The sequence below is a fragment of the Ostrea edulis genome, chromosome 4, assembly GCF_947568905.1.
Source record: "Ostrea edulis chromosome 4, xbOstEdul1.1, whole genome shotgun sequence".
NCBI lineage: Eukaryota > Metazoa > Mollusca > Bivalvia > Ostreida > Ostreidae > Ostrea > Ostrea edulis.
The window spans coordinates 31,816,549-31,834,865 of record NC_079167.1 but is presented as its reverse complement, the minus strand read 5'-3'; the positions used below and the strand labels follow the sequence as shown (position 1 = coordinate 31,834,865).

Sequence of the window (18,317 nt, the reverse complement as noted above, 5' to 3'; positions counted from 1 at the left end):
CTGCCAGTTGGCTTACCAGTGTACCTAGCCCTTGGGTTTGGTCACCTGGTCCACCACGACCAAGAGGTCTCTTGCCCGTAGGTGTTTCCAGTTCACTTTGTCACCGGGGTACAAACTTATTCAGTTTTTATTGCCGAGTGACAAAGTTACAGTGGCTAACCTACGGACGCAACCTATATCTTGAGACTTATTCAGCCCCTTATGTGAATAGCTTATTCAGCTATTCACCAAACCCTAAAGCTCTTTATTTTATTGTGTTACTTACTTTGCTTCGATCTGTCGCCTTCGACTGCAATTGCAAGAGTGTTGTTTCCACAGCTTTCAGTCGTATTTATACTGCCCGGGCGACTTAGACTCGTCCAACCCAAGGGTAGTCAGGTCAAATAGACTCCCGTGCCCGATTTCAATTCATTAAACCAAACCCGATTCATTACACTACCCACCTTTCCAGGTTCATACGTCCCGTATGAAATGTGACCAACAAAAATAAACATTTTTTTTTCCTTTTTCTTTTATCTTCTACTTACAAGTAAAGGGTATCATGTAAATAACAAAGCGAATCATTTAAACATGATGCACAGAAACTAGACTACTTTATCTAAGTAATCGTTGATCATTTAACATTGTTCTCATAATAATCAAATTAACTTTTTCTTCTCCACCTTCTTCATTGTCTTGCCATCCTCTACCCATCTGGTGGTAATCACTGTGCTTTCAGTATAATACAGAGGATCTGTCTGGCACTGAGCGTCCTTGTATTTCTCCAGCTTACTATCACCCATGTCCGGCAAGAGGTCATCGGATATGCTCTTATCTGGCACTGTTGCTGTCACCAATTCCCTGTGGGGCGTGTGTATCGGCATTGGTCGAGTAGGCTTCCTCACCACCCTGCCAATCTCTACTATTTTACCAGCCTCTTCTCTAAGTGATCGTTTGATGGACGGTCCTGGTTCATGGTCAACATCTTCCTTCTCGTGTTCATCTGCCACTACAGGAAGTACCTCCACCAAGCTCCCAGGATCCTGACCTAACCAAGATTCTTCATCTGAATCTACATTGCCTAGGTCTTCACTGTCAATACCACCGTCCATCTGTTCTCTATCATCAACGAGATCATGTTTCCTTTTCATGTGTCTCTTGATATTTCTCGATGTCAGGGAACTGAAGTCACAGTGGTCACAGTAAATCAATGCCTTGCTGCAACTTGTTATGTGTTTGGCCATTTCTTCATCCGTATAAAACCTCAAAGGACACAATGGACACTTTCGACCTTTCCTCACTGTAGTCTTGGTTTTTGGCATATCTACAAAAATCACACAAAATATAATTGTAGTTTTAAATTTTGATTTACAAAGTTATATTGGATACCAAAACAAAACAACAAGAGGACAGTAATTATATCGTGTAATCTGACATCCATTTCGGTGGACGTCTTGATCTTTTTGCGGCCATGTTTTCGTTTTCTCTATGCTCTAGCTCTAACCCTTCATCCTGAATGCCCCTTTCTACTTGTACCTCTGGAAGTAAATCTTCCACAATCTTATCATTATCTAGAAGGTCATTGGACACTTCTCCAGATAAGATCTGAGGATGTTTCTTCCTTAATCTATCCACATGAACCACCTGCTCTTTACCCCTTGACCCACAGTTGACACGGTAGGTCAAATCAGAGCATTTGTTTAGTATTTGAAATGGCCCATGCCAAAATGAAGTCAGCTTAGATGATCTACCAGGTTTTCGCACAGGGAAATACACAAAAACTTGATCACCTGCTTTGAATTTCTCAAAAGCAAGTTTTCTATCGTGATATATCTTTTGTCGACCCATGGCTTGTTTGACACTGTTTCTAACAATCTTATGCGCCTCTTCCATTTTCTCTTGCAAAATCCAAACCCACTCATTCCTAGGTACAACTTTTGCCTGATACGGTAATTCATACATCAAATCAAGAGGCGTTGAAACTTCTCTGCCTAACATCAGGAAGTTTGGTGTACCCAGTAGTTTCATGAACTGCAGAACGATAAGCTTGCATCACATAAGGAAGGTATTCGTCCCAGTCACTATGAAACTCGTTCACATAAGTACTTAGCATTGTGGCTAGTGTTTTATTGAACCTTTCTACCATACCATCACTTTGAGGATGATATGGAGTGGTTCGGGTCTTCTGGATCCGCAATAACTGACAAAGCTCCTGAAACAGCTGGCTCTCATACTGCCGTCCCTGATCCGAATGAATTTGGTTGGGTACCCCAAATCTTGCAATTACTTCCTCTACTAATATTTTTGCAACTGTTTGGGCTTCCATATTCGGCATGGCAAAACTTTCGGTCCATTTCGTAAAATAGTCGCTTACCACCAAGATGTAACGATTACCTGCATTTGTTCTAGGTAGCTCCCCTAAGATGTCAGTAGCAATGCGTTCCATGGGTACTCCTGTTTCGACAATTCCCATGGGTGCCCGTTTACTTTTGTTTGGGTTTTTCCTTTTCGAGCACTGATTACAGCCCATCACGTACCCTCTAACATCTTTTCGACAACCTGGCCAAAAGTATTTACTTTTGACTTTTTCCAAAGTCTTTTTATACCCTAAGTGACCTGCACCCTTAAAATCATGACAAAAGTACAAGACATTTCGTCTCTCACTTAGTGGAACTAATGCCTGATATATAGGACCATCTCTACCAGAGTCCCACTCCCTGAAAACCATATCATCTCTGAGAACCAACCTGTCCCACTGACCAACAAGATTTCTTAGGAAAGTACTTTTCCCCGCCATATTGTCTGCTTTCGGTTTTGATCCATCTTTAAGGTGTTTAATTACAAATGCTATGTCTGTATCCTTTTCCTGGAGTTTCTTTAAAGATGACAGATCAGGTAATTGTTCATTTGTCAGCATATTCACGTCTCTCTGTTCTTGGTCCTCCCAGTTTGAAGAAAAACCGCACTGTCTACAGGGTATTCGGCTGAGAGCGTCTGCATTTTTATGTTGAATACCGGGACGGTGTTCTATCTGCATATCATATGTGTTGAGAATCTCTATCCATCTGGCCAACTGTCCCTCGGGATGTTTAAATCGTAATAGCCATTTCAAAGAACTGTGGTCAGTTCTTACACGAAATTTTCGTCCCTCCAAAAAATGTCTAAATATTTTCACAAAGTGAACGACTGCAAGCAACTCTTTTCTGGTCACACAATAATTCCGTTCGCATTTTGACATAGTTCTGCTGGCATACGCTATTACTTTTTCATGGCCATCTTGTACTTGGGATAGAATAGCACCTATAGCATCCTGGCTGGCATCGGTGTCTAATATAAATTCTTTAGCAAAATCAGGATGACCTAACACGGGTGCTGATGTTAACTTTTCTTTCAATTTTTGAAACGCATCGTGACATTCAGTATTCCATACAAAGTTTCGGCCCTTCTCTGTAAGTCGATGTAGACACTTGGCAGTCTTGGCGAAATTTTCTATAAATTTACGATAATAACCGCAAAGTCCCAGGAAGGAGCGTACCTCGTGGGCATTATTCGGTACTGGCCAATCTCTAATGCTTTTCACCTTTTCTGGGTCTGTACTAATACCCTCTTCCGAGATTACATGTCCCAAAAATGTTACAGTCCTTTGAAACAAGTGGCACTTCTTGGCCTTCAGGCGCAATCCAGCATGCTGAAATCTATCAAAAACTTTCGTAAGATTATGCAACATGTCTTCGAACGATTTTCCCATGATAATGATATCGTCGAGGTACACAAGACAAATATCCCAATTTAAACCTGCTAGAACTGATTCCATCAACCTCTCAAACGTTGCTGGTGCACAGCAGAGTCCAAATGGCATCACTTTAAATTGAAACAATCCTCGTCGGGTAGTAAACGCTGTTTTATGTTTATCCTCTGGATCCAGTTCCACCTGCCAATATCCCGAAAACATATCCAGGGTTGAAAACCAGCTATACCCGGACAGTTGATCCAAAGATTCATCAATTTTTGGCAGGGGATAAGCATCTTTTACTGTACATGCATTAAGACGCCTGTAGTCCACACAAAAGCGATACGTGTTGTCTTTCTTCTTAACCAAAATAATTGGCGAAGCCCACGCACTTACAGATGGTTCTATAATGTTGTGTTCTAACATCTCTGTGATATTTCGATCAATCTCCTCAGACAAATGTGCAGGCGCTCTACGAACTGACTGTTTTACGGGTCTTGAATTCCCAGTGTCAATTTTATGCTTCACAAGAGTTGTTTTCCCCAACTCTTTGTTACTCTTGGCAAACACATATTGATATTTTTGAATAAACTTTCTGACTAACTCTGTCTGATCTTTGTTTAGATTCTTTGCCGACTCTTCTTCTAAATCCTGCAAATCTTGCCTCTCTTTCCAGTCTACACTAGTACTTTGGTTCATAGGGCAATCCACCACATTGGTTTCTTGATACTGTCCAATTTCAGTATTTTTGTAAACAACCTTTGGCTCGGGGGTGATATTTAGGAGTCTCACTGGAACTATGCTGGACTGGTATGGATGTACAAGTGTTCGGGCCGTCAATGGGCGACTTTGATCTCTAGTTGTAATACCCGGTTCTACAATTCCTTCCTTTGGAACGTCCCTTCCTTCTTGCGTGCACAACTTCCCTGGCACTACCCGTTCACTTCGGGGTGGACTGCTAAAAGTTTCCTGTGCCACTATCCTGAAACACCCAAGTGTTCCTTCAAAAAGTATAGGAATTTCTACATCGTCAAAAGTCAAAGTTTGGTGTTTAGCACTTATCATCATCTCATGACTTCGAATGATATCTAAGCCCAGAATTCCATCTGGCTGGATGTCGGAAATCAGAGCCGAAAGTTCAATTCGTTTTGTACCCAATTCTATCTGAAGGTCTAATTTCCCTTGAAGTTCCATTTGAGTTCCATCTGCAGTGAACACTTTCATCTTAGTCTCTTTAATTTCATAGCAGCTGTGATCTTTAATTTTGTCGTAAAGTTGTTTGGACAGCATGGATACTGTTGCCCCTGTGTCTATCAAGAACTTTGTCTGAATGTCATTTATCGCAACATTCACAAACATTCCTGATTCACCTGTGCAGGATCCTAATCTACCTGTCATTTGGTTACTTTTAGCTTTTTGAAAATTTGATGAATTCTCTCTTTTTGTTGACCCATGAGTTTCCCCGATGCTCTTGGTATTTTCTGGGCAGTTTTTCTGATAATGACCCTTCTTATGACAAGCATAGCACTCGATTTCCTCTAATTTTCTTCGTCTTTTGAATGGTGTTTCGTTGACCTTCTCTCGGAATTCGGAATAGAACTTTTGCTTAAGAATTCAATTTCCTTACTCAATGTCCCAATATTCTTTTCCATTTTTTTCATCCAATTCCTAAGGTCCTTGTCTATAGTGCTGTGGCCCTGGCCCTCTTGTTCAATGACTTGGCGTTGATGACCCATGGTACTGTGTTTATTTTCTGCCTTCAAATATGCTTCAAGTTCTACTGCATGCCTAGTGGCATCATTTAGATTCTGAGGACGCGCCTGTTTTATCCTTATTCGCATATCTGAATCTGGCAATGCATCAAGAAACTGTTCCATGGCCAGAGTTTCTTTTACCTCCGTTGGAGCCCTAGGATAAGCTAAATTCGTCAATCTTCTAACAGATTGTCCAAGCTCAGGTATCGTTTCTGTCGCCCGTTTTCTACGATCTCGTAATTGCACTCTATATAATTCAGTTTGATTCGGCGGGGCAAAACGTTCCTCAAGTGCCTGTACTAAATACCGATAATCATTACTGTCACCAGGCAAATCACCGAGAACACTCTGTGCTTGACCCCGTAGTGAAGCTGCAAGGAATAGCCCATTTTCATCTTCTGTCCACTCGTTCAATTTAGATACGGTCCTAAAATGCGTATAATAGTCAATCCAGGGACCAGATCTGTCATAGGTAGCAGGTTTCACTTCACGTCTGCTCTTATATCCCCTTGACTCACTATGTCCTCTTTCATTATCAATAATACGCCTTGGACGTCTTTCGGTTATATATTGCCCATTGGCTGAACTTGGTCCGATATTACTCAATCCAAGCATGTCACCAATTTGCGGTCCGGTTCGTCTGTGTCTCTCCGGGTCTAATCTAAATTGAACACTACTTTGTGGCTCATTAACTCTTAAATAATTTGCCACCGGGGAATCAGAAGTCCACGTACTTGGTCTCTGTCCTGTAACTATCCCTGAGTCAGGCAAACTTTGTGCTTGGGGACGCGGAGTCGAATGAATCATACTTTCTGTTTGTCTAATACTACTTTCTAATTCCTTTATTTCGTCCTGAAGGACAGTGATTTCTCGATCTACGTCCCTATTAGCCATAATTCAAAACAAACACAAAAAGTTTTCTTTCTTTAATAATAACTTTTCTCTAAATACCAGAGATCCCACCGCTGCCACCAAAATTATGTAACGTGCACCCCAGCCGAGCGGTATATTTTCTGCAGGCACGTACCTGATTACACTCAGGATCTCTGGATTTTATATTCCAACAAATGATTTAGAAAGAAACTGTTACTTCACAGTTTGAATCAATGGCCAAAATCAATGAATTTATGTGCTATAGGCTAGATCTATTTACTAAATCAATATATTTACGGTGATTCTATAAATCAATTAACCCTCCGGAAGTCTATTGACATATAAAAACTTGTACCACTGGTACAGCCCAAATGACCCCGACACTTGGTCCTGACACTTTGTCGATAGCTGTACCTCTGGTCCTCTACACGTGGGAACCAACGTTGTTCACTTGGCCCTGACCACTTGTACACCTATGTCTATCGACCTACCACCGTGTCCCTTAACCCTGCCAGTTGGCTTACCAGTGTACCTAGCCCTTGGGTTTGGTCACCTGGTCCACCGCGACCAAGAGGTCTCTTGCCCGTAGGTGTTTCCAGTTCACTTTGTCACCGGGGTACAAACTTATTCAGTTTTTATTGCCGAGTGACAAAGTTACAGTGGCTAACCTACGGACGCAACCTATATCTTGAGACTTATTCAGCCCCTTATGTGAATAGCTTATTCAGCTATTCACCAAACCCTAAAGCTCTTTATTTTATTGTGTTACTTACTTTGCTTCGATCTGTCGCCTTCGACTGCAATTGCAAGAGTGTTGTTTCCACAGCTTTCAGTCGTATTTATACTGCCCGGGCGACTTAGACTCGTCCAACCCAAGGGTAGTCAGGTCAAATAGACTCCCGTGCCCGATTTCAATTCATTAAACCAAACCCGATTCATTACAGTGGGGTTAATCGTGGGCTTCCATTGATAACTGGAGTTGCTGGTGATGATTCAATATGCTCTGTTGACGAAAGGCATTTTCTGCTGTTGTTAACTGGTCTTGTACATTCTCTGACTTGTGCTGCTGTTACAAGTATATCCAATGAATCTATAAAGAAACAACAATTTTTTTTAGCATTTGGAAGTAAAACATAGATGCTGAGAGGGGCCATGGAATTTTAAAAGGTGACCTGACCTATTATATGAAAGTTCCTATGCATACATTACACCCAACAATTTATTAACTACTTATTTCAGTTTGCTCTAATTATTATGAAATCTAAATTCTAATTTAAAACCATTTACATGTATTATAAAATATATATGGACATACATTCTATTGATATTTAAAAACTTTGACCACTGAATCAGTCTGATTACTGAAACTTTAGAACTTTATTCCCTGGTATGATCTATTGTAGGAATCATGGAACGAAAACCTTGAATATGGCGCTCTTACAGTCATGCTATGATGTGTATGGCTGAGCCAGGGAAAATTTAAGACACCAGACCAGAAACTGCATATATATTGGTGTAAACATTAAATGAATTGACCCTAGATATGAAAATAGTTTAGATATGGGATTCTTTTTAATAGATAATATTATAGTAAAAAAAAAGTATTGTGTAGCTCTTAGCACAGGTGCTTGGGTTCATGACACCCCCCCCCCCCCTTGAATGAGCTAGCTACACGAATTGTTATATCCAGTGGGGGTAATTTTAAAAAAGAGCTATTTTGGGGTATGCACGACATTGTTGACATGCATTGGTGAGATTTTCAACAATAAATAATTTAAATCAAGTCGTGCAGGTTATCGGGAGAAGGGGGGGGGGGGGGTGGGGGTCCTAAACCCAAGCACCTGTAGCTCTTAGTACATTTATACACATGACATGGGCATATATTATTATCAGTCCCTGATTTAACTATTACTATTAACTAATACATAAGTGTCTGCTAAGACTAACTTACTTTGTGTGCCGGTCCATTCTGCTCTTACTGTGGGGCCTACCGCACGCCTTTATCTAATCCGAGATTCCTCTGACTCTTAACCCCGCTTTTATTTTGTGACTTCTGCGGGGGGAGAGTCAGAGCGGACTCCATATTGAAAAGTGGGAATTCAGCGACACCAGCTGGTGTCGCTGTTTTACCTACCTCTTACAACTTTATTTCGCGGACCCATCTTCCAAGACGCGAGGATTCAGTTATCGGAAGATTATTCTACAAATACATCATGATTAATACGATGCTATCGCCGTTTAAACGATGGAATTTTGTGTTTACATGTGCTGACGTCATGCGCAAAGAAATCAAATGGCGAGGCGGCGACCTAATTCAAGTGATGCTCCATTTGTCGGTGTTAGGGCCGTTTAAACGGCGATAGCATCGTATTAATCATGATCTATTTATAGATTTATCTTCCGTTAACTGAATTCTCACGTCTTGGAAGATAGATCCGCGAAATAAAGTTGTAAGAGGTAGGTAAAGCAGCGACACCAGCTGGTGTCGCTGAATTCCCACTTTTCAATATGGAGTCCGCTCTGACTCTCCCCCGCACATGTCAAATATAAAAGCGGGGGTAAGAGTCAGAGGAATCTCGGATTAGCCTTTATCCAACGTAAACATTAATCTTTTTGTGATTTTGGCTTTGGAAATGGGATAAACATCACTTCTAGTATCCTTTCTGGGTAACGTGAATCACTGTTGCATTTCCCCGACGCAAAAAATTCCACCAATTTTATGAGAACTCGAAGTTAATCAGGCTAAAACATCTCTACCTCAAAACCTCCGTCATCATAAGTTTTGACGGAGGTAATGGCGGACAATTCTTCCGCGATTTTGATTGGCTGTGCGGAGATGATAACCGCACCTCCCCTGACGACAGTGGAAGCGTGAATTGTATTGATTCTGATTTAAATTCAAGCATCAGGTCCCAAGACCATAAACTGAGAATAGACTTAATCAATATTTTGATCAGTTATATCTTAAGATTTATCTAGCTCAGATGTTTTTTTTAAAAAATGCAGGTTTATCAAAAATTCAAACGCAAACATATACCTAAAATCTTATTTGTTTAGGAAAATTATTTCAAAAGTTTGCTGGATTTGAAATTTAGACTTTTAAAGAAAATTCTCAGTTTATGGTTTTGAGGCCAGTATTTCATCATGCCTGTTTAACTGTACTACAATGTTCTTCATTATTTGTACATTTGATTATGAAAAGGCTAAACCATATTTAAATGCAAGAACTCTTTCCAAACGTTTGATACATACCATGACAAAATAAATTGTTTCTCGTTACACATGTTTATATATGTATTTAAATATGCCGCTTAAAAATATTAAATTTATTTTATTATTGACCAATCAGAACTTACCTTTCGATTCAGTGCAATTAAACCGGAAGTAAGACAGTCTAGCGAAATTCTTAGGCACTTGGAGGTGTAAAAACATCTTTTTCTTCAAAAGAATGGCATTGGAGCGGAACGAAACCGTGCACATATTGAAAGTAAGGTATATGTGAACGATTCATCGCATCAGGCCGTTGGAGAAGCGCCCACAATAACCCAAACCCGAATTTGCCTTAAAAAGAGTGTCCTACCCTTCCTTTTTTATACATGCACATTGCTATATATTTACATTAACTTCCAGTGCCCGTGGTCAATACCGCCCTCTAACTGAATTTTGTAACTAATGCCACTTAGGTAACACCTGGCGGTTGAAAACGATACTTTGTTGGCACTCAAGAAAGGAATATAGTTAATAAACTGTTCAACTGGTGGGGGCCAACATAACTGCAATTTATATTTGATACGAAAGTTCAGAAAAGAGTTTAGGGCTTTTTGATAAGTTGATGCTGTGTTTTTTGCTATGGCGGCGTCAAGCAAACAATCTACTTGAGGTCTAAAAGAGTCAATAATGCCGGAGGTATGAGGGCTGGATTCTTGACTGCATGTGGAGCGAGGGCCCTGAATTTTTCCCACTGAAATCGAGAAATAGAGTCTGCAATGGAATTTTTATAGCCCGATATATGAGTGGATTTAATCTGGATGTTGTACTTCAGACATAACAATATTAGTGGCCTTAAGAGAGACATGACGCGCTGAGACTTACTAGACTGAGAATTTAGTATGTGGACCAAAGCTATGTTGTCGGTGTGTATAAGCAATTTCTTTGCTTTAAAATGATCAGCCCAAACCCAAATAGCTAATAAGATGGGATCTACCCCCCAAAAAAGTAATATCCCGTCGTACCTTGTTACCCCATGAAGATGGCCAGGAAATTACTGCCCAATGATTCTGAAAAATTGCACCTCCGCCGTAGGATCCGCAACTATCGGTAAAGAGGTTAAGGCCTGGTTAGTAAACCAATGTAATTCTGGAAAGGGAGAATATCCATTGTAATGCTCGAGAAAATTGAGCTAAACGTTTGCGTCGTCTCTGATTGCTTGTGTAACTTTGATTAGAAAGTAAAGTTTCCGTATGCCAATGGTGGAGTTATAGAATCTGCGGTTAAATGCCCTGCTGCCTGGAATGGCTTTAGCAACGAAATTGAGGGAGCCGCATAATGATTGCATTTCTTTAAGGGTAACCTTTTTTAAAGCGACTAACGCATGAAGTTTGGACTGAAGTTCTTGAATCTTATTGTCTGGTATAAAAATGGTCTGTGCTACCGTATCGATTCCCAGACCTAAAAAACATAATCGTGTGGTCGGGCCTTGTGGGGTTTTTTTTATGGTTTGTTGGAACGCCTAATTCCTCACAAGTTGCCTGAAAATTATTGGCAATATCTAAACATTGTGAAGTATTTTGTTTACCAACGAACAAGAAATCATCAAGGTAATGGATGAGATTTTGATTGAGTGCCTTTCGGCCTACTAGCCAATGGAGGAATGATGAAATTTTTTCGAATGTTGAACAAGCGATGGCACACCCAAACGGCATATACATATCAAAGTAATATTGGTCTCGAATACACATGCCTAATAAAGCAAAATCTGATGGATGAATTGGCAAAAGTCTGAATGCACTAGACAAGTCCATCTTGCAAAGTAACGCCCCTTTACCCGAGGTTTGTATTAAGGAAATTGCCTGGTCGAATGAAGCATAGTGAACTGAACACAAAATGGGGTCAATATGCTCATTAACGCTAATACCTACAGGTGCCGATAGATTTGAAATTAACCTCCAACCCCCGTCTTTCTTAGGCAAAACGCCTATAGGGTTACAACGGAAATTGGGGAAAGGGGTTGGAAAAAGGTCCAGCTATACGTCCTAATGCGATTTCTTTTTCAATAATAGTCAATAAATGATTTACATGCTCGCTTGCTGATTTCATGTTTTTCGGATGTAGGTAAACTCTAGGACCCGAGTAGTTTAAATAAAATCCGAAAGAGAAACCGTTAAGCAAAAATTGGGCATCTTCGGTATTTGGATATAGTGCTAAATATTTCGCAAGTACTGGGCGCTTAATTGGAGTTGAACCTAGGTTGATTAAATCTCGTCCCCTGTGGTTGAAAAGAATATTTTGGTTTGTAAGTTCGAAAATCGTTACGTTGTGGGGAATAGTTTTGAGCCGTGTTTGGACGAGGGGGAGTTGGGCTAGTAGACTTGGATTGAGCAGAGTTGAATGACCAGCAGTGTATGCGGGGATGAGACTTGTTGCAGTGCATACAAACATGTTGGAATGTGCAGTGTGGTTTAAGGCATGAGCCTTTAAAGTTATAATCGAAACACTTGAATGCAGTTTTTGAGTGATTTAATGAGTAGGAGACCTGTGATTGCATATACATGAGCCTTAACTCAGCATCAATGGAACCAAAGGAGATAGTGGGATGTTTTGAGATTTTTAGCCTGAACTGCCTATCGTACTCGAGCCAGTTACAATTTGTTTGGCGGCCATGTGCCATGCGAATGGTATGGATATATTTCAAGATGGCCTGGATGTCGGAAGGGTGCCTAACGAGATATATACTTGCGAATATTAAAAATGCATCGATCCAGTTATCGATCGTGGCAATTTTAATATGTTTGACCTTGGGTTCTGCAACTAATTGACCCACTATGATTGAAAATTTGTGCGCATCATGACCGTTTTCTGATTCTGAATCGAGAAGTTTTGACAAATCAACATATTGCTTTGCCCAAATTTTATCTTTGATGGCTTGAGGGACGTGAACCCCAAGCTCATCAGTGATGCTTATAAGAGGATTTTCACCTGTTATGTAGGGTGTCTCAGGTGCTGCTGGTGGCTGTGTGGATACAGTTGTTTCCGTGATGAGGCTGGGAGGCTGCCTTAGTGGTTGAGCGAGAGGCGTGTCCTCTAACTGGTTCTCCACTTGGGGTTGAGTTGTCGAACGAGGTTGAGTCTGGGTAAGAATTGCAGGGGTCGAAGTCCGTGTGGGCAATGGACGAAGTGCTGGGTGTTGTGCCGGTCTGGCGTAAGGTGATCTGGAAGGGCGTTTCGTACGTCGCAACATTTTCTACGAAGTTGAACAATATTATAAGAGGAATATAAGAATCAGCACGTGTTGTGGTTAGCTAAGTAGACCTAAATGAAAGTTGCGATATTACAGACAAGTTTGAAAAAACAAAATTAATGGTAGATATTACAGTGAATGTTTGGAAATAGAATAGCAAGGCTTAAATGACTTAGAGTTAATTGAATAATAACAAATTATCCTTTAGTTAAGAACCGACCATGATGCCGACCCGACGTGTACAATGGCGGTGTAGATGAAGCAAGTCGCCTTGAAAAACCCGTACCCATGAAGAAAAGCGTTGAGCTACCAAATTAAGCAAAAATAATAGAACATAAATACGTACCGCAATTTATATATGTGTTTACTTTACCCAAATATGTTGGAAGTCAGTCGAGAACGGGAGATGGTGTTGAATTGGATTTCGTGATCGAGACAATTTGTATTTTCGTCGACATGGAACTCAAAAAGGACTAGCAATTCGCGCTTGCGCACTATATATATACGCGGGTTAGAAAAGGGAAAGTGTCACGATAGGTATTTGGGGGATAGTGTCAAAACCGCGCAATTCTATCGAATGCGAGAGTTATGTTTCTTTGCCTGGACAAATACATGTTCTGTTCATTTCGATAACAGGACTTTACTCATAGCGAGTTAAGTCGGATTACTTTAAAGCAGATTAATTACTTTATAAAGTTATTAACTTTCCTTTAATTACATACTTGAAAACATCTGCATGTAAAAGAAAACTGCGAATTATTTAGAAAGTAAATATAGTGGGTACATATATAAATCATCTCATAATAGACGTCTATGAATAGACCCACGCGCGTCAGGGGAATCCCAACATGATGTATTAACTCATACGCAACTGTCTAGTTTTAAGGCTGAAAGAGCGTAAAACAACGAATTATTAAGAGGTATTTGATATTTAAACTTATGGCACGGTACTGTTATAACATAATACACAGCTTTACACAGATAAGACCACCAATGATCTGAAAGTTTGAACTGGTCGCGTGACTGTCACTTGAAATGGCAGAGTGGCGCGGTTATTTGTAAACATCGATTTAAAATCAAATATTTTGGGTTAAAACAGGTGAAATAATTTATGATATGTCGTACATCCTCATAACTACATACATGCGATGATTTAATAGCGTTTTTACGAGATGGAAAAAAATATTGTAATTCGGACCATACAGCTTTAAAAGAATAAGCAATGCTTTGTTGTTTTAATGTTCCTCATTGTTAATAATCGTTTACATATTTCGTAATGTCCCATTGAATTAATCGAAGCATTCTCATTTACATGTGTAATCTTTTCGCCCTTAGTTTAACACTAGTACAATATTCCTTGGTTATCTCTTATCGGTATTGGTCGACCAACATGTCGTTCCTTATAACATCGATAACTCTGCTTGTTTTGTTCAGTGATTCAAAATGTGAGTCTAAGTAGTCTTGACTAGTTTTTGTTTTGTTTTTGTTTTTTTTTTTAAAGTTTATGGACGACTATGATGTGGCCCGTCCGGTAATTTCTTTCTTTTGATTTTATAGGTTGTAAGCCAGGCTGGTTGGAATTCGAAGACAAATGTTACTGGTTTTCAAACTCTAATCTGGACTGGTATAGAGCTTCGGTAAATGCATTTATCATTTGATTGAATAATTCAGAAATCCAGGAAAGTAGGAGAATATACCATTAGATACAGTACTCATTTCCCCCATGTCTATTCGTCCCGTTGTGATCCGGGTTAGAATATGTCCTTAGTACCCTTTGCTTGTCGTAAGAGGCGATTGAATGGGGTGGTTCTTCGGATGATGCCGCAAAAACCGAGATCCCGTGTCACAGCAAGTGTGGTTCGATAAAGATCCCTCCTGCTCAAAGTCCGTAAGCGCCGAGCATAGGTCTAAATTATGCAGCCCTTCACCGGTAATGGTGACGTCTCCATATGATTTTATTGAAAGTAGCTAGACATTAACGGCAAACTGACAACTCAACTGTATGACAAACGGGATGATTTCAGCTTCTCCGTCGTCAACTTCCCATATATATGCAGCAATATTCCATTATCACCTGCATATGGTGTTTATATCTCTCAACTGATTCGATATGTAAGAGCTTGTTCTGCGTATAGTCAGTTTTTTTTAATCGAGGCAAGCTACTGACAAACCAGTTGACGGTACAGGGGTTTCAACAGTATACAGTTATTAACTGGGTTCGAGGGCAACAGCTGTTTTGTTTGACCCGAGGACTGAACTGTTGCCAGAAGCCGAAGGCTGAGGGCAACAGTTCAGTTCGAGGGTCAAACTAAACAGCCGTTGTCTGAGGACCCAGTTAATAACTGTTTTGTTATACCCTTACATTAATTGAGTAAATGCAGTGAATTCTGTATCAAATTTATTCAACAATAACAAATTTTCTTTCACAACAGTAAATAAAAACAACAACAACAGATGTATCACTTTTCAACATGTAACACCTCTGAACTCGCGGAATTGCAAATATGTCTCTCACATGTGCATTTCCTATTCAATTAACACTTTCAAAGCTTTAAAATACTTTTAACAAAACTGTCAAAAGATGTAACTACCAAAGATGTACATGTGTAATCACGAGTTAACAACTGTTTATTGTCACGTTGCAACCATGGAATGAAAAGACTGACTTTACTGCTGAATTAGGTTGGGCAATGTTTTGCACAGTTCCAAATAGATCAGGGTTATCTAATATGGCAGCGAGCTCAAGGTCGTCAACATCTACGACATCACTTGCTTCTTGAACACCAACTGTATTGCTATGGACGACTACAGAAGGAGAATCATTCTGTATTTGTCTCATAACTTGTCGCTGAACATTTGTGATGGCTTCCCCTTGTTTACCAGAGGCAGATTCAGGAATTTTGAAAGAAGACGTAAATTTACCTGCTAAAGCGTCAGACATATCACGTTTCTTAGCATCACTCAACTTCGTATCATAATGCTTCAAACTGGTCTCCGACCTGTGTTTCGAAATTCCAATTATATGCCTTGATTCATACCCACTTTCATCGAGCATTGTAATGCAAGTAGCTCTGATACAATGATTAGAATAGATGAACGACAGACCAGCATCTTTACTTATCCTTTGCATCATACTTCCCAAAGTATTTTTGCCAACAACCATGTTGTCATACCATACATGAGAACACGCTGATATGCTTGATCGTGGTCGTTGCCAAAGCGCATCACAGTCTGGATTAAGTTTGCTCAAGTACTTCTCAAAACTCATAACTGGACACTTTGGATTTCCTGGAAAATAAGGGCATTTTAAACAAACAATTCTAAAATTGATCATTTTAAGTACACTTAGCCTATAGTAATTAAAGAATTTAATGTGCACATCTATGTACTAACTGAATTGTTATACATATCTACTGTAAATATGAATCAAGCAATACTTACCAGGTTGTTCATACATTCTGCCACCTTCCTGATCATCATCTGTTGTATTCTCGCCCCTATGGTTCTTCGTAAGTCTGGAAACAGAACTGGCAAGAAACCGCCTTCCATCAGGATCTTGTCGAATGACGTAATCATTTCGCAACATGTTTCGCAGGTTTTCCCTGCTCCGGTTACAAAAATACAACATGATTTCAAAAAACACCTTCTGTTGAAGTGTTTTGGGACTTTCACAACTGAAAACACCACTGTCACTGTCATATAAACGCTCCAAATCTTGCTTGCTGATTACTTCTTTATGTTTCACTTCACCCATGCCCTCCTTTTTTATTTTTACCATTGCAGCGAAGAAAACATCATTTGCAGGTTTAAATCTAGCGTCATTGATGATGTCAATTTGGTGCGATTTCTCAAAGGACTTCTGGAGTCCGTAGCGTACGGAAATCAACGGTTTTTTTTTTTAGTATACATGGTTCCATCTTTCTTTCGGGCAGCACAATAAAATTTCCGCAAGATTTCAATCAATTCCGCACAAGACATTCCACGGAGAAGGTGAAGAGACATATCACAAGTCGCGAGATAGTCACTGAATATGTTCTCAGCTGTCTTCACAACATTTTTAGTGTTTTTACTGTCCCTGTTATCTAGAATCGCCTGTATTTCGTCCTCCGTAGCTGCCGCGAATCGTGTATCTGAATCTACATCCGCCATGTTTGTTTACCAAACGACAAGCAGAGATAACTCTGTATGACGTCACAATGGGAAACCGGTCAACAGTCTTTTTTAACAGTCGATTTTAACAGTTCCCGGTCCAACAGTCGAAATGTTGGACTTTTTTTGTAAGGAGTTATATAGGAACTGTTTTATAGGAGTATAACAATCTCGATTGAAGTCAGCATTTCGCAAATTCTATGGTATTTATAACGATCTAGTTCGTCAATACAACTTATCATTGGATAAAATGCTGTCTGACGTGTTTCATGCCGATTGTTAAGCCATTCTTGACTACTGTTAATTCCGTTTACCTGATCAAGATATAGGGCTCGCAGTGGGTGTGACCGCTCGACGATCCTGATATATCCAGGGGTCCGTGTTTGCCCAACTCTCTATTTTGTATTGCGTATATGAGTTATGAGGTTGATCACTGTTCGTTATCTTCACCTTTCATATAGTGCTCACCGCGGGTGTGACCGGTCAATAGATGTAGTTTAGACCTACGTACCTGACCCCACCTCTGATATATAAGGATCCGGGTTTGCCTTTCTGGTAATTTTGTATTCTTTATCGGATCTATGAAATTGATCACTGTTCGTTATCTGCACTTCTCATTCCCTTCCACGTGCTCTCAAGATGAATGCAACATTTGGATTGTCCAACATTTATGAAAAACGAATCGAAAATTCCCAAATTGATATAATTGATTTGGTGGCCCATTGATAATTCGCCGATCCATTTCAACAACATCTTGGACTTTAGCTGTAAACATACATGGCGAACCAGGTATTGTTTCGTAAGTCCATCTTTTGAAGTATTCCGTTATCTAATGAAACAAATTGTCAACATTTTTTTCGATGAACACGATGTATTACTTACAATTCCTTGACCCTCTGGGGTCAGTGAAGTTTGCATTTCTAAGATATGATTATCATATTGACCTAAAGATGCCAATTATTGTTTTATAAACTCTATGATAGAATAACGTTTTAGACAGGTCAGTTTTTGTATTGAGGACTAAGGCATTAATTCCATCTGTGAAATAAAGTGATGCATGTAACAAATGATGACTTGATGGCTGTCCACTTTATATTCTGTGAAATAGTCCATGTATCAAGACAGGACTCACGGCGGGTGTGACCGGTCGATAGGAGATACTTACGCTTCCTAGCCACCTGATGTCCAGGGGTTTGTTTTGTATTCCTTATAGGACAGGCGAGGATCCAGAATTTTTTTCCGGGCGGGGGGGGGGGGGACCTTTTCACAAAATCGAACCCGTGATAGAACTCATTTTTCTTACAAATCGTTATATTGTAATTTTTTATCTTTGCAAATTCCAGGTCCGGACCCCCCAACCCCCCTCTAGATCCGC

At 40.0% G+C, this 18,317-nt stretch overlaps 3 protein-coding genes across 4 annotated transcripts in view; 1 reads left to right on the top strand and 2 right to left on the bottom strand.

Moving 5' to 3' along the window:
* Positions 1–638: 638 nt before the first annotated feature.
* On the bottom strand, positions 639–1,223 carry LOC125668959 (uncharacterized). Its single transcript, XM_048903399.2, has one exon. It carries the CDS (start codon positions 1,221–1,223, stop codon positions 639–641), a length of 585 nt encoding a protein of 194 aa, XP_048759356.2.
* A 12,556-nt stretch (positions 1,224–13,779) lies between these two features.
* Positions 13,780–18,317, top strand: part of LOC125672290 (asialoglycoprotein receptor 2-like) — a 69,934-nt gene continuing 65,396 nt past the window's right edge. Inside the window, exons 1-2 of one of the 2 annotated variants that reach the window (XM_048908506.2) lie at positions 13,780–14,238; positions 14,351–14,430. In XM_048908506.2, coding sequence (XP_048764463.2) covers positions 14,106–14,238; positions 14,351–14,430 — 213 coding nt within the window. In that variant the 5' untranslated portion in view covers positions 13,780–14,105. The remainder of the gene's footprint in view (positions 14,239–14,350; positions 14,431–18,317) is intronic. The other variant, XR_007368927.2, reaches the window with a different exon arrangement.
* Positions 15,210–17,041, bottom strand: LOC125672286 (uncharacterized). The gene is made up of 2 exons (XM_048908501.2): positions 16,235–17,041; positions 15,210–16,081 (listed from the first exon to the last, which is right to left on the bottom strand). The coding sequence occupies exons 1-2, from the start codon at positions 16,569–16,571 to the stop codon at positions 15,411–15,413; spliced, it is 1,008 nt and encodes a 335-aa protein (XP_048764458.2). The 5' UTR covers positions 16,572–17,041; the 3' UTR covers positions 15,210–15,410.

Excerpts from the sequence above, each read along its gene's own strand:
- LOC125672286 (XM_048908501.2), bottom strand. The coding sequence starts at position 16,571 with ATGGTAAAAATAAAAAAGGAGGGCATGGGTGAAGTGAAACATAAAGAA. Across the intron at positions 16,082-16,234 it reads CAGAATGTATGAACAACCTG|GAAATCCAAAGTGTCCAGTT; the intron begins GTAAGTATTGCT and ends CTTATTTTCCAG.
- LOC125668959 (XM_048903399.2), bottom strand. The coding sequence starts at position 1,223 with ATGGCCAAACACATAACAAGTTGCAGCAAGGCATTGATTTACTGTGAC.